Source organism: Chiloscyllium plagiosum, chromosome 21 (assembly GCF_004010195.1).
Source record: "Chiloscyllium plagiosum isolate BGI_BamShark_2017 chromosome 21, ASM401019v2, whole genome shotgun sequence".
Classification (NCBI taxonomy): domain Eukaryota; kingdom Metazoa; phylum Chordata; class Chondrichthyes; order Orectolobiformes; family Hemiscylliidae; genus Chiloscyllium; species Chiloscyllium plagiosum.
The window spans coordinates 4,871,899-4,885,343 of NC_057730.1; the positions used below are offsets into that span (position 1 = coordinate 4,871,899).

At 42.0% G+C, this 13,445-nt stretch overlaps 1 protein-coding gene and 1 non-coding gene across 3 annotated transcripts in view; one reads left to right on the forward strand and one right to left on the reverse strand.

The window, feature by feature from the left end:
• Nucleotides 1-13,445, reverse strand: part of LOC122560484 — a 429,307-nt gene that overhangs the window by 58,019 nt on the left and 357,843 nt on the right. For both annotated transcript variants that reach the window (XM_043711128.1, XM_043711129.1), the window contains exon 63: nucleotides 8,072-8,164. In XM_043711128.1, coding sequence (XP_043567063.1) covers nucleotides 8,072-8,164 — 93 coding nt within the window. The remainder of the gene's footprint in view (nucleotides 1-8,071; nucleotides 8,165-13,445) is intronic.
• On the forward strand, nucleotides 10,287-10,392 carry LOC122560934. Its single transcript, XR_006314849.1, has one exon. It is a non-coding gene; the product is annotated as a U6 spliceosomal RNA (small nuclear RNA).

Here is a 13,445-nt window from a genome sequence, read left to right on the forward strand (position 1 = left end):
TATACAAGTAAATAAGAGGCATAGATAGAGTCGATAGCCAGATACTATTTCCCAGGGCAGAAATGACTAACACGAGGGGTCATAGTTTTAAGCTGGTTGGAGGAAAGTATAGAGGGGATGTCAGAGGCGGGTTCTTTACACAGAGAGTTGTGAGAGCATGGAATGCGTTGCCAGCAGCAGTTGGGGAAGCGAGGTCATTGGGGACATTTAAGACATGCATATGGTCACAGAAATTTGAGGGTGCATACATGACGATCAGTGGTCGGCACAACATTGTGGGCTGAAGGGCCTGTTCTGTGCTGTACTATTCTATGTAATTGACCAGAGAAAGAGAGAGAGAGTCAGAGTTATACAGCGCAAAAACTGGCCCTTCAGCCCAACCCGTCCATGCTGAACAGGTTTCCTAAAATAAAGCACCTGCGTTTGGCCCATGTCCTGCACACCTTCCCTATCCATGTACCCAACTAAATGTCTTTTAAATGCTGTAATCGTACATGCATCTACTTCTTCCTCTGGCAGCTTGTTCTATACACGCGCTAGCAGTTGTGTGAAAAAGTTAGTCCTCAGGTCTCTTTTAAGTTTTTTCCCTCTCACTTTAAATCCCTCTAGTTTTGAACTCCTCTGCACTGGGGTAAAGATCTTAGCTATTCACCTTATTTACACTCCTCATGACTTTATGAACCTTTATAAGGTCAGCCCTCAGTCTCCCACGCTCCAGGCAAACACATCCCCAGCTCTCTGTTTATAACTCAAATGCTCCAGTCTCAGTAAAAATCTTGTGTGTGGGAGAGAGAGAGAGTGAGAGAGAGAGCGAGCAAGCGAAAGAAATGAACCTGCACTGCTGGCACCATTCTGAATAATACATGAAACATCTAACCATCTGATTTGAATGGTACCCCCGCGGACATAGGAATTGGGGTAACACTTCTATCAAGTGTCTGACTCATGCATTGTCAGAGAATTTGGATACATAATTGGGAATTGTTTCATCCTGACGTGAAAAGCCAGGTTTACATTTGTGGGTCAATATTATCTGGGGAGTAAATGGACGGTTTCCTTTAAATTTGTCTGTCATAATATCAGCCGCTAGTGACACAAGGAAACACCATCCTAACTACCAAAACTGCAATGTGACCTGCTCTGTGTCTCAGGTTCAGATTTTGTAGCACCGTTATGACCATAATGAATCAATGATCACAGTCAGGTGGTCATTGGAGTTGGCAGACTGTTTCCATTCTCTTAAGACCATGACCATAAGACATAGGAGCAGAAGCAGGCTATTTAGCCCATCGAGCCTGCCCCACCACTCAATTAGATCACAGCTGATCTGATCATCTTGATTAGATTAGATTACCTACAGTGTGGAAACAGGCCCTTCAGCCCAACAAGTCCACACCAACCCACCGAAGCGCAACCCACCCAGACCCACCTAACATACGGGCAATTTAGCATGGCCAATTCACCTAACCTGCACATTTTTTTCTGGACTGTGAGAGGAAACCGGAACACCCGGAGGAAACCCACGCAGACAGGGGGGGGAATGTGCAAACTCCACACAGTTAGTCGCCTGAGGTGGGAATTGAACCTGGGTGTCTGGTGCTGTGAGGCAGCAGTGCTAATTGTTGTGCCACCCACTTTCTTGACTTTACCTCACAACCCTCAATTCCCTTACTGATTAAAAATCTGTCCATCCTCTCTTTCCGTGCAAGGAAAAATATCTTAGTCAATTGGGTAGTTGATGGCCCTCCAGGACTTTCGAACTGGCACAAGTTAATCATAGAACATATCCCCCTTGACTTCCTCACAAATATGGTGCACCAAAAAACTGAATTATTCTATAAAATATGGCAGCCCTTTCTGAACTATATAGACACAGATATTTCAGCCATATTGTTAACGGCTTTTGTCTAATTGTGGTAGTGGTTCTGGCTGGTCCTGGGGCCCCCGGGGGGGGGGGGGGGGGGGGGGGGGGGGGGGGGGAGAATCCCGTATAAATACGGGTTTTATCATGACTTGATGTTAATCCATTTTGAGTATATACTTAATTATTTAATTATGATGTTATTTCTTACCAGTAATGTAAGATATTTTATGCTTTGGTTGTTTGTAGGATAGATTAGTAGTTAGCGGAGTGTTTTTTTCTTCTCTCTTTTTCTCTTTTGTTGTGTTTTGGTTATTCTTTATTTCTTTTATATATAAATATCTAATTGTATACTAGTGTTTATACTTGTTTGTATTACTTTGTAATTTTGTAAAAAATTTTTAAAAATTTATTTTTTTTCCTTCAATAAAAATATCTGTCTATCTCAGCCTAGAATACACTTAATGACTCAACCCTGACAATGGTTTGCATTAAGGAATTCCACAGGTTCACTATCTGCTCAGAGAAAAATCTTCCTGGCAGGGTGGCTCAGTGGCTAGCACTGCTGCTTCACAGTGCCAGGGACCAGGGTTCAATTCCAGCCTCAGGCAACAGTCTGTGTGGAGTTTGCACGTACTCCCCTTGTCTGCGTGGGTTTCCTCCCACAGTCCAAAGATGTGCAGGTTAGGTGAATTGGCCATGCTAAATTGCCCGCAGTGTTCAGAGATGTGTAGGTTAGGTGCATTAGTCAGGGGGAAATATAGAATAATAGGGCAGAGGAATGGGCCTGGGTGGGTTAATCTTTAGAGGGTTGGTGTGGTCTTGTTGGGCCAAAGGGCCTGTTTCCACACTGCAGGGATTCTATGATCTCTGTCTTAAATGCGCGACTCCTCATTCTGAGATTCTGCCCTCTGGTCCTAGATTCACCCACAAGTGGAAACAACCTTTCATCATGTATCCTTTCAAGCCTCCTAAGAATCTGAGAGATATTTTCTAACTAACTTGCTTAGAAGATGCTATGGAAAACCTTTGGAGCAGGAGGGACTTAAACCCAGGCCTCCTGGCATAGATATAAGGACATTACACAGGGCCACAAGAACCATTCTAAGAACCTAGTATGTTTCAATAAGGTTGCTTCAAATTAGTCTAAACTTCCACGAGTTCATGCCCAATCTACTAATCTGTACTCATAAGAAAATCTCTTCATACCTGGTATCAGCCTTGTGAATCTCCTCTGGACTATCTCTAATGCCAGCATACCTTTCCTTAATTAAGGGGATCAAAAATGTTCAGAGTGTTCTAACTCATGCCTTCTACATTTTAAGCATGACTTTCCTATTGTTATACTCCATTGCCATTGAATTAAAGGCCAACATTTCATTTCCTGTCAGCATAGCTCCCAAACTTGGCAGCTAGTTTTTTTTATGGTTTATGCATGCGGACCACCAAATCTCTCTCTGTGCTGCAGCTTTCCGCAGTTTCTCCATTGAAATAATATTCAGCTCCTCTATTCCTCCTGCCAAAATGAATAACCCCACAATTCCCCAAATTAAATTCCATTTGCCACATTTTTGCCTACTCTCTTAACCTTGCGATATCTTTCTGGGAGATTCTTTGTGTCACCCTCACCTCTTGTTTTTCACCTGTTCCTGTGTCATCTACAAACAGGCCGAGAGAATATTCACTTTTATCATCCAACAGTGGTCCCAGCACTGTTCCTTATGGTATGCCACTAGTTACAGGTTGCTATTCTGAAAATGCAAGCCCCTCCACCCATCCATCCTATCTGTTTGCCTCTCCTATTAGTTAGCTAATCTTCTACCCATGCTCATATACAACCTCCAACATCATGGACATATTTAGTAGCTTTATGAGCAGAATCCAAATATATTACCAAAAGAGAAAATGCTGGAAAATCTCAGCAGGTCTGGCAGCATCTGTAAGGAGAGAAAAGAGCTGACGTTTCGAGTCTAACTGACCCTTTGTCAAAGCTTTTATCCAAATATATTACATCTATTAGCTCACCTTAATCAATCCTGCTTGCTACCTCACAGAACCACAGAAATGTCATGGCACCAGCGGAGGGCACTTGGACAATCATTTTGAAATGATCATCATTACTTAGTGCCAATCTCCTAGTCTCCCTCCAGTTCCTTGCAGATTGCTCCTATCCAAATAATTGTCTGATGCTATCCTGAATGCTTCAATTGGTCCTGTCTCTACCACATTTCCAAGCATTACATTGCATACCCTATCTACTTGCTGTGTGAAAATGTTTTTTCCTCACATTACATTTCCTCCTTTTGCAATTTAATTTAAATTGATCCCTCTCTTAACAAAAGGGACAGCACCTCCCTATCTACTCTATCCAGCAGATCATGATTTTGAAAAACTCTATTAGATTGCTTCTCAGCTACCTTCTCTCCAGGCAGAACAGTCTCAACTTCTTCAATTTATCCTGATAACTCAAGTTTCTCACCCCTGGAACCATTTTTATAACTCACTTCTGCACTCTGTCCAATGTGTTCACATTTTTCCTCTATTGTGGTAGCCAGAACTGTACATTCTACTACAGCTGACATGTGTCTTGTTCAAGTTCAACATGACCACCATGTTCTTGTACTCTATGTCCCTATTAATAAAGCCTAGGATGTTGTATTTACTGCTTGCTCCAACTGTCCTGCCACCTTCAACAATCTGTGCACATGCACACTCAGGTCCTCTGCTCCTGCACCCCTTTTAGAATTGTATCTCCTATTTTGTATTACCTTTCAGTGTTCTACGGGTCAAAGTGCATCACCTGACACATCGCTGCACTGAATCACATCTGCCATCTATCTGCCCACTCCACCAAATCATCTGTGTCTAATCCTCACTGTCTAATTTTTCCAAGTTTCAAAGGGGTTGACAGTGCAAAAAAAGGTCCTTTGGCCCATCAAGTCTACACTGGTCAAAACTAACCAGACTATTCTGATCACGTCACCTGCAAACTCTGAAATTGTCCCCACAGACCAAGATCCAGGATATTAATTTACATCAGGATAAGTAAGGACCCCAATACTGACCTCTGAGGAAATCCACTGCTAACCTTCATCCAGCTTGAAGAATATCCATTCACCATTATTCCCTGCTTCCTATCACTCAGCCAATTTTGTATCCACATTCTCCTGTCCCATTTATTCCATGGTCTATAACTTTCTTCACAGGTCTGTTTTATGGTACTGCGTCAAGTGCCTTCTGCACACCACATCGACAGTGTTACCCTTATCTAGCCTTTCAGTTACTTCCTCAAAAACGTTAGTCAAGCATGATCTCCCCTTCTAATCTTCTTAGTCAATCTACTTCTTTCCATGTCACCTCCACAAAGAGCTCCTACAAATCTAGCAGACAATGATTTCCCCTTCATTGCATCGTTCTGACTCAGCCTGTGTTTCTAAATGCTCTGCAACTATGTCCTTTATAATAAACACTTACATTTTCCCAATGATATGAAGCTAATTGGCTTATAGTTACCTGTTTCACAAGGCAAGATGATAATGGAAGGGAGAATGAGGTGGATGAGTGATGGGGATATGATGATGGTATGTGACAAGGCATGGAGGGAACATAGGGGACACGAAAGGGCATAGAGGGACATGAGGTTATGAGGTGCCACAGAAAGGTTGAAGAGAATATGAGGTGGTATTGTCCTGTCCTTTTCAAATTAGTTGGCAATAGTCTCCTGACTCTTGAGCATGTTTTCCCTGAGGTTCCTGAATTGATTTTGACCTAGCGGTCTTTCCACAGCCTTCAGGAAACCACCCATCTACATGAAAATATTATGAGACGTGACATTTGAATTTCCAGTTGAGATTTGAACTCGACATCATCCTAAGGGAACCATCACATTTTCTCAGTGAAAATATCAAGTGTCAGGAAGCATTAGGGAAATTCAAAATGTCTGCCTCACATTTATCTCCTTTTGGCCTCCCAACTGAAGAGATGAAAATTCACCCCCAATATTAGAGAATTATCGAACTCTATAATTAAGGATAGAATGTCTAAACACCTTGAACATTTTCAGATGATCAGAGATAGCCAACATTGATTTGTGAAGATTAGGTCATGCCTGATGAACCTGACTGAATTTCTTTACAAGGTGAGATTAGATTACTTACAGTGCGGAAACAGGCCCTTCAGCCCAACAAGTCCACACCGACCCTCCAAAGAGCAACCCACCCAGACCCATTCCCCTACATTTACTCCTTCACCTAACACTACGGGCAATTTTGCATGGCCAATTCACCTAACCTGCTCATTTTGAGTAAAGTAGTGAAGATGGGAATATTTATGGATGTAACTTATATGGGCTTCCAGAAGACATTCAATAAAGTCCACCACCAGAAACTGGATAAGGTTAATGGTAGCTGTTTTTTCCCCGAGGATGGGGGAGTTCAAGTCGAAGGGGCACATTTTTAAAGTGAGAAAAGAGAAATTTAAAAAAGGCATGAGGGGAAAACCTTTTCCACAGAGGGTGGTTTGTGTGTGGAATGAACTTTCTGAGGAAGTGGTGGATGTGGGCACAATTACATTGTTTAAAAGACATTTGGATAAGTACATGAATAGGAAAGGTTTGGAGGGATTGGGCCAGGAGTGGACAGGTGGGACTAGGTTATTTTGGGATTATGTTGGGCATGGACTGGTTGGACTGAAGGGTCCATTTCTGTGCTGCATGTCTCTATGACTCTGTAAAAGGTGAGGAGGGGAAATGCTTGCTTGAAAACTGGCTAGGCAGCAGGGGATAGAGAATTGGGACAATGGGCACAGACACTAATTTTGGAGGGATTGGGCCAGGAGTGGACACGTGGGACTAGGTTAGTTTGGGATTATGTTGGGCATGGACTGGTTGGACTGAAGGGTCCATTTCTGTGCTGTATGTCTCTATGACTCTGTAAAAGGTGAGGAGGGGAAATGCTTGCTTGAAAACTGGCTAGGCAGCAGGGGATAGAGAATTGGGACAATGGGCACTGACACTAATTGGCAGAACGCAACTAGTGATGACTCTCTCTGTTGCAGTTTTTCAATGCAATATGACTTCAATGATGGAATTGACAGCACTATTCCAAGTTGTTATTGATTCAAAAATCGGCAGCAGTTAGATGGAAGTATGGGATTACAAAGATAAATTGACAGAATTAGAGGAAGGGCAAAAAAGTCTAACCAGGTACTTTGTAATAGACGAGAAGTTAGAAACAGGGAATTCCAGATCCATCGATCAATAAAATATCATGGATAGGTACAGAAAATACTCAACAAGATTCGCTGAATGTTGGCTTTATCAATTAGTCAAAGGGATTGAAGTAATACCCAAGTTTGAGGAAACCCTGGTTGGATCATATCTGGAAAACTGTGAGCAGCTCTGGATATCACACCATAGGAAAGATACACTGGCCTTGGCGGGAGGTTGATCAGAGTGATGAGCTAGAGTCCAAGAGTCAAATGATGAGGCAGATTACACAAGTTGTATCCCCTGGTATGTAAAAATGTTAAGAATGACTTATTTGAAGTTTTCAAGATACTGAGAGGAATTGTTACACGAGATTACTGGTAACTATTTATGCTAGTTGGGGAGTCTAGGACCAGGTCTCATAACTTAAGGTGTAAAGTCAGATCGTTCCACAATGAACTTAGGAAACACTTGTACATATAAAGGGTGGTAGAAGATTGGAAATCTCTTCCATAAATGGCAACAGTAAGCTTTAAATCTGAGACTGATAGATAATAGATTAGATTATAATACTACCTGTACTACATGATGTATAATCCAAAGATGTGCAGTTTAGGTGGATTGGCCAGACTAAATTGCCCTGTAGTGCCCCAGAGATGTGCAAGTTAGGTGGGTTAACCATGGGAAATGCAGGGCTACAAGGATAGGGTGGGATGCTCTTCAGAGGATCAGTATGGATTCAATGGGCCGATTGGCCTGCTTCCACATTGTAGGGATGCTATGATTCTACATACTATATTGATTATTATCCAAAACTCTGAAAGGATAGGAGACAATGTGGATTGTTGATGAAGTGACGTCACAGATGATTTATGACTTCCTTGAACATTAGTTGGAACAGGCTCAAGCAGCTTTTTCTCTGTCTTTACGTGTTTACATTATAATCTTTCACAAGACTAATGAAAGAAAACTGCAGATTCTAGAACTCTGTGTGCGGTACTCACATTCTTCCTGAATTTCCAAATACGCAGGTCAAAATCTTTGAGCTTTTTCAGCAAGTGGTTCTTAAACTGCAAAACTATTTCTGAAAGCTTGGCCTAGAATAAAAAGAAACAAGAGATTAGGATGGAATTCAATCTAAGATGGACTGAATAGAGGAACCTGAATACAGCTACATAATAAGGGAGCAGTGCTCCGACAGCTAGTGCTTCCAAATAAACCGGTTGGACTATAACTTTATGTTGGGAGATTTTTAACTCAGTATTGGAAGACACTTTTTGCCTACCGACTATGTTCCATTCACTGGAAAATTAACTCTCTGTACTATATTTAGTGATGAAATGTCAGAAACAATTATTGTAAAAAGTGCACAGAGCTACTGTTGGTTCCTCCATTCAATGTGCTAATCTTGGTTCACTGGAATAATTCAGATGCATGCAATTATTAGTAACTATTCTGATTTTCTGTTTTTATGTAAGTCCATAAAGTAACCCTCCCAGCCTTTCTAGCTTTCAAGAATCACCAGTGCAGCTCAAATAATAACAGATATTAAAATGCTGATGACAAGCAGGTTGCAAGACATCTTGGTGAATTGGTTGGCCCAATGTCAGTTTGAGGTGACACATTTTGATTAGTGTCTCACATGAGGAAAGACTGGGTGATGGAGAAGAGTAGATGGATTTGTGAGCTCCGTTTCATAAGTGGCTGTTTGAGTGGCAAGAGTTGTATGATACAAAAGTTAAAATGTAATGGAGAATGTGAGTGCAGGTTAGGTGGACTGCATTTGTGAAATTGCCCATACTGTCTAGGTATGTGCAGTTTAGATGGATTAGACATGCGAAATGCAGGATTAAAGGGATAGAGTGGGGAGTGGATCTGATGGGATGCTTTTCAGAGGATCAGTATGGACTTGATGGGCTGAATGGCCAGTTTCCACACTGTTGGGATGCTGTGATTCTATGAGTAAACTGAATGGAGTTGTAGAGGTTACAGTACCTATCACTAGGATGTATCCTGCTATATGAAAATGCTAATGCAAAATATGAAACGATTGGGCCATTTTTGTTGGAAAGGGTTTGATTCAATAGACTGACAGTTTCATTAGCGACAGGCTGACTATGAGGTCTAAGAGCTAACAGATTGAAAATTAAATAGGAGATTTAAGGCATAGACAGAAGAAACATTTTTTCCACAATGGACTGAGAGATTGTAGAACAGCCTGCCAGGGTTGATGACTGAAGTTAAGGCTAGAGGCCAGGTTTTCGCTTCTGAGGCAGGTATGAGTCAGCACTCTCAGAGAAACAGAGTTAACGCTGATCCGATGCAAATTCTGATGAAGGTTCCTCAATCTGAAATGTTAACTCGGATTCTCTCTCTGCGCATGTTGTCGGGCCCTGTCGAGCACTTCCGGTAATTTCTGTTGGTCGGGAAAGTGACCAGTTTGCCAGTTTTTGGGGAATTTGAGGGATGAAGCTTAGCCTCAGTAGGAGATAAATTCTTTGTCAGATAAAGTCTTGGGAACTTTTACAGTTCCCATAACAGGGAGATGAAGCTTATATTTTAACATTGCTTTCAAAAGACAATGTCTCTCATAACGCAACCTCATCTTGGTTTGCACTGAAATACGGGCATTAACTCTGCGCTAATGCGGACTCCACAGACCTTTAAAGCAGCAGATGGGACGTGGATCCACAAATCACAGTCCCAGTTCAGGCAACAGAACTGTTAATCTACCAAATTATTCATATCCCCTGACCTTTATAAAATGAAAAGCAACTGTATGCAATTATGTTTGGCTGCTTTCCACAACCTATTATTATCACAATGGGAGGCAGCTGGATTGACAGCTCAAAGGGATTATTAAAGGATTAACTGATTTTGATGTGGGGTTATGAACACAAATGCTTGATTTTATCAGGGATTAAGCACTTGATGTATTCAACTGCACTGAATAGAGTTTCATTTTGGAGACCTTTTCCTCAATGAGTGAACTCTAGTAGACATTTGGAAACCTATCCATGGCTTCGGAGATCTTCCTTTGGTGGTTACTCAATGGGTTGGCAGGGAGGGTGTCAGGGTAAAATGGTTATGGCTGGGGTTGCATGAACTAGCATCAAGTTAGTGTGATAATCCCTACATGCCCCATGGGGAAATCATGAAGCTCGAGGAGAATGAGTTTACTTGGTAACAGGCAATGGCCTGCCCAAACAAACATGTACCTTTTCATTCAGCAGAACTTCTACCAAAACATACAATGACACTGAGAAGATTAGCTTGGCCCTTGTGCATGGATGTCACACAAATTTGTAAGCTATTCCATATTTGGGCCCTCTTGTGGTGCTGTGGTAGTGTCCCTACCCCTAGAACAGGATGTCCAGGTTCTCAACAGGTTCTCTGTTCCAGAGTAGTGTAATATCATCTCTGAACAGGTTGATTGGAAAATAGGTTGAGGATAAAGCAGACCCTCCCCTCTAACTCCATTTTGATTCAGCTCTTTCCCTCTCTCCCTACCCCTCTTTCACCTTCGCCCTTAACGGGTTTGTCAACATCCAGAAGAGCACTTACACACAACTGCAAAATTCTTTTCTCCCACCAAATCACTGGCATTTCCATTTTTATTTTTAACTACTAACCACCATCTGGGTCCACTTCATATATTTTTGTAATCAAGCTGTTCAGCGATGTTATGACATACCTTTGGAGCAGGTGGGACATGAATGGGCCTCCTGGTCCAAAGTTAGGGACACTACCACTGCACTGCCAGATCCTGTGAGTCTGTTTTGTTATTTCTTCTTTTTACGTTTATATCCGGAAGTGTTAGCATTCACAACTAAACAGCTTCCCTACCATCAAAACACCATGACTTTTTTTTTGTTTTTAATCGGGAGTTGGAGCAGAATATTCTGAAAGGGGAGAGTGACCAACTGAAGGTCATTGTACATGTTGGTGCATAGGTGGAGAAACGGATGAGGTTCTGCAGAGGGAACATAGGAAACTATGCAGGAAATTAAACAGAAGGTCCCCAAGGGTAGTAATAACTGGATTATTTCTAGAGCCGGTGTGCTAGTGAGAGTAGGAATGGCAGGATAGGGCAAATGAATGTGCAACGAAGGAGCTGGTGTAAGGGACAAGGATGCATAATTTTGGATCATTGGAATCTCTTCTGGGGTAGAAGTGACCCGCATAAGAAGGACAAGTTGCACCTGAATTGGAAAAGATCCAATATTCTGGTGAGGAGATTTGCTAGAGCTGCTTGGAAAGCTTTAAATTAGTAAGCGGGGTGGGACCTAAAGCAATAGTCAGAAAAAAAAAAGACAAGTCTGAGTCTGGTATAGTAGATAAAGGAAGCAAGTTTAAATAGTCAAGGCAGAAAAGTGCACCACAGAGAACAAGGTAACTCTGGTGCATTGAAATAAATGAAAGAGGCCTGACAGGCAGGGCAGATGAACTTAGTTCATGGTTGGGAAAATGGGACTGGGATATTACAGAAACCTGGCTCAGAGAAGGGTGGTCCTGGCAGCAAAGGTTCCAGGGTGCTAGATGCAATAGGAAGTATAGAAAGTGGGACACAAGAGGAGGAGGAGGAGTAGTGGAGCTTTTGGTTAAGGATAATATTACGATTATACGGAGGGTGAACATCTAATTAAATTATATGGGTAAAACTGAGAAATAAGAAAGGGATGATCACCTTATTTGGATTGAACTATAGGCCTCCCCAGTCGGTGGGAAACTGAGAAGCAAATATGTAAGGAGATCTTATATCTGTAACAATAATATGGTTGTAATGGTAAGGGGTTTTAAGTTTCCAAATAGACTGGGCCTGTCATAGTGTTAAGGGCTTGGATGGGGAGGAATTTGTTAACTGTGTACTAGACCATTTTCTTATTCTCTATGTGAATGTACCTATTAGAGGAGGAGCAAAACTTGATCTTCTCTTGGCAAACTAGTCAGTGCAAATAACTAAGATGTCAGTGGGGCAAGTGTTCTTACTTCTATTTGTTTTAAAATAGCTATGGAAAAGGATAGATCTGATCTAAACGTTAAAGTTCAAAACTGGAGTAAGGCCAATTTTGATGGTATCAGGCAGAAGCTTTCAAAGGTTGACTGGGGAGGCTGTTCGCAGGGGAAGGGATGGTTAGAAAATAGGAAGCCTTCAAAAATGAGTTTGAGAATTCAGAGACACTATGTTCCTGTTAGTGCAAAGGGCAAGGCTTGTAGGTGTAAAGAATGCCGGATGACTAGAAAACCTGAGACACTGGTCAAGAAAAAGGAGTCGTATGTCAGATATAGTCAGCTGGGATCCAGTGAATCCCTCGAGGAGTATACATAAAAGGGAAATCAGGAGGACGAAAAGGCAACATGAGGTATCTTAGGATTAAGGAAAATCTAAAGAGATTCGAGAAATACATTAAAGGCAAAAGAGTAACTATGGAGAGAATAGGGCCCCTTAAAGATCATCGAGACCATTTATGTGTGGAACCACAGGAGATGGGTGAATACTACACAGATATTTTACATCAGTATTTAGTGTGGAGAAGGATATGGAAGCTAGGGAACTTCGGGAAATAAAAAGTGATGTCTTCAAAAGTGTCCATTTTACAGAAAAGGAGATGCAGGAGGTCTTAAAACGCACAAAGGTGGATAATTCTCCAGAACCTGATTAGATAAATGCCAGAACTTTGTAGGAAGCTAGGGAAGAGACTTCTGGGCATCTTGCTGAAATATTTGTATCATTGACAGCCATGGGTGAGGTGCTGCAAGACTGAAGGGTGGCTAATGTGGTGCCACTATTTAAGAAAAGGTGGTAAGGAAAAGCCAGGGAACTATAGACCAGTGAGCCTGACGTCAGTGTTGGCCAAGTTATTGGAGGGGATTCTGAGGGACAGGACATGCATGGATTTAGAAAGGCAAGGACTGATTGGGGATAATCAACATGGCTTTGTGTGCGGAAAATCATGTCTCACAAACTTGATTGAGTTTTTTGAAGAAGTAACAAGAGGATTGATGAGGGCAGAGTGGTAGATGTGATCCATCTGGACTTCAGTAAGGCGTTCAACAAGGTTCCCCATGGGAGACTGATTTAGCAAGGTTAGATCTCACAGAATACAGGGAGAACTAGCCATTTGGATACAGAACTGGCTCAAATAGAAGACAGAGGGTGGTGGTGGACGGTTGTTTTTCAGACTGGAGGCCTGTGACCAGTGGAGTGCCACAAAGATCGGTGCTGGGTCCACTACTTTTTGTCATTTACATAAATGATTTGGATGCGAGCATAAGAGGGATAGTTAGTAAGTTTGCAGATCACACCAAAATTGGAGGTATAGTGGACAGCGAAGAAGGTTACCTCAGATTACAACAGGATCTTGATCAGATGGGCCA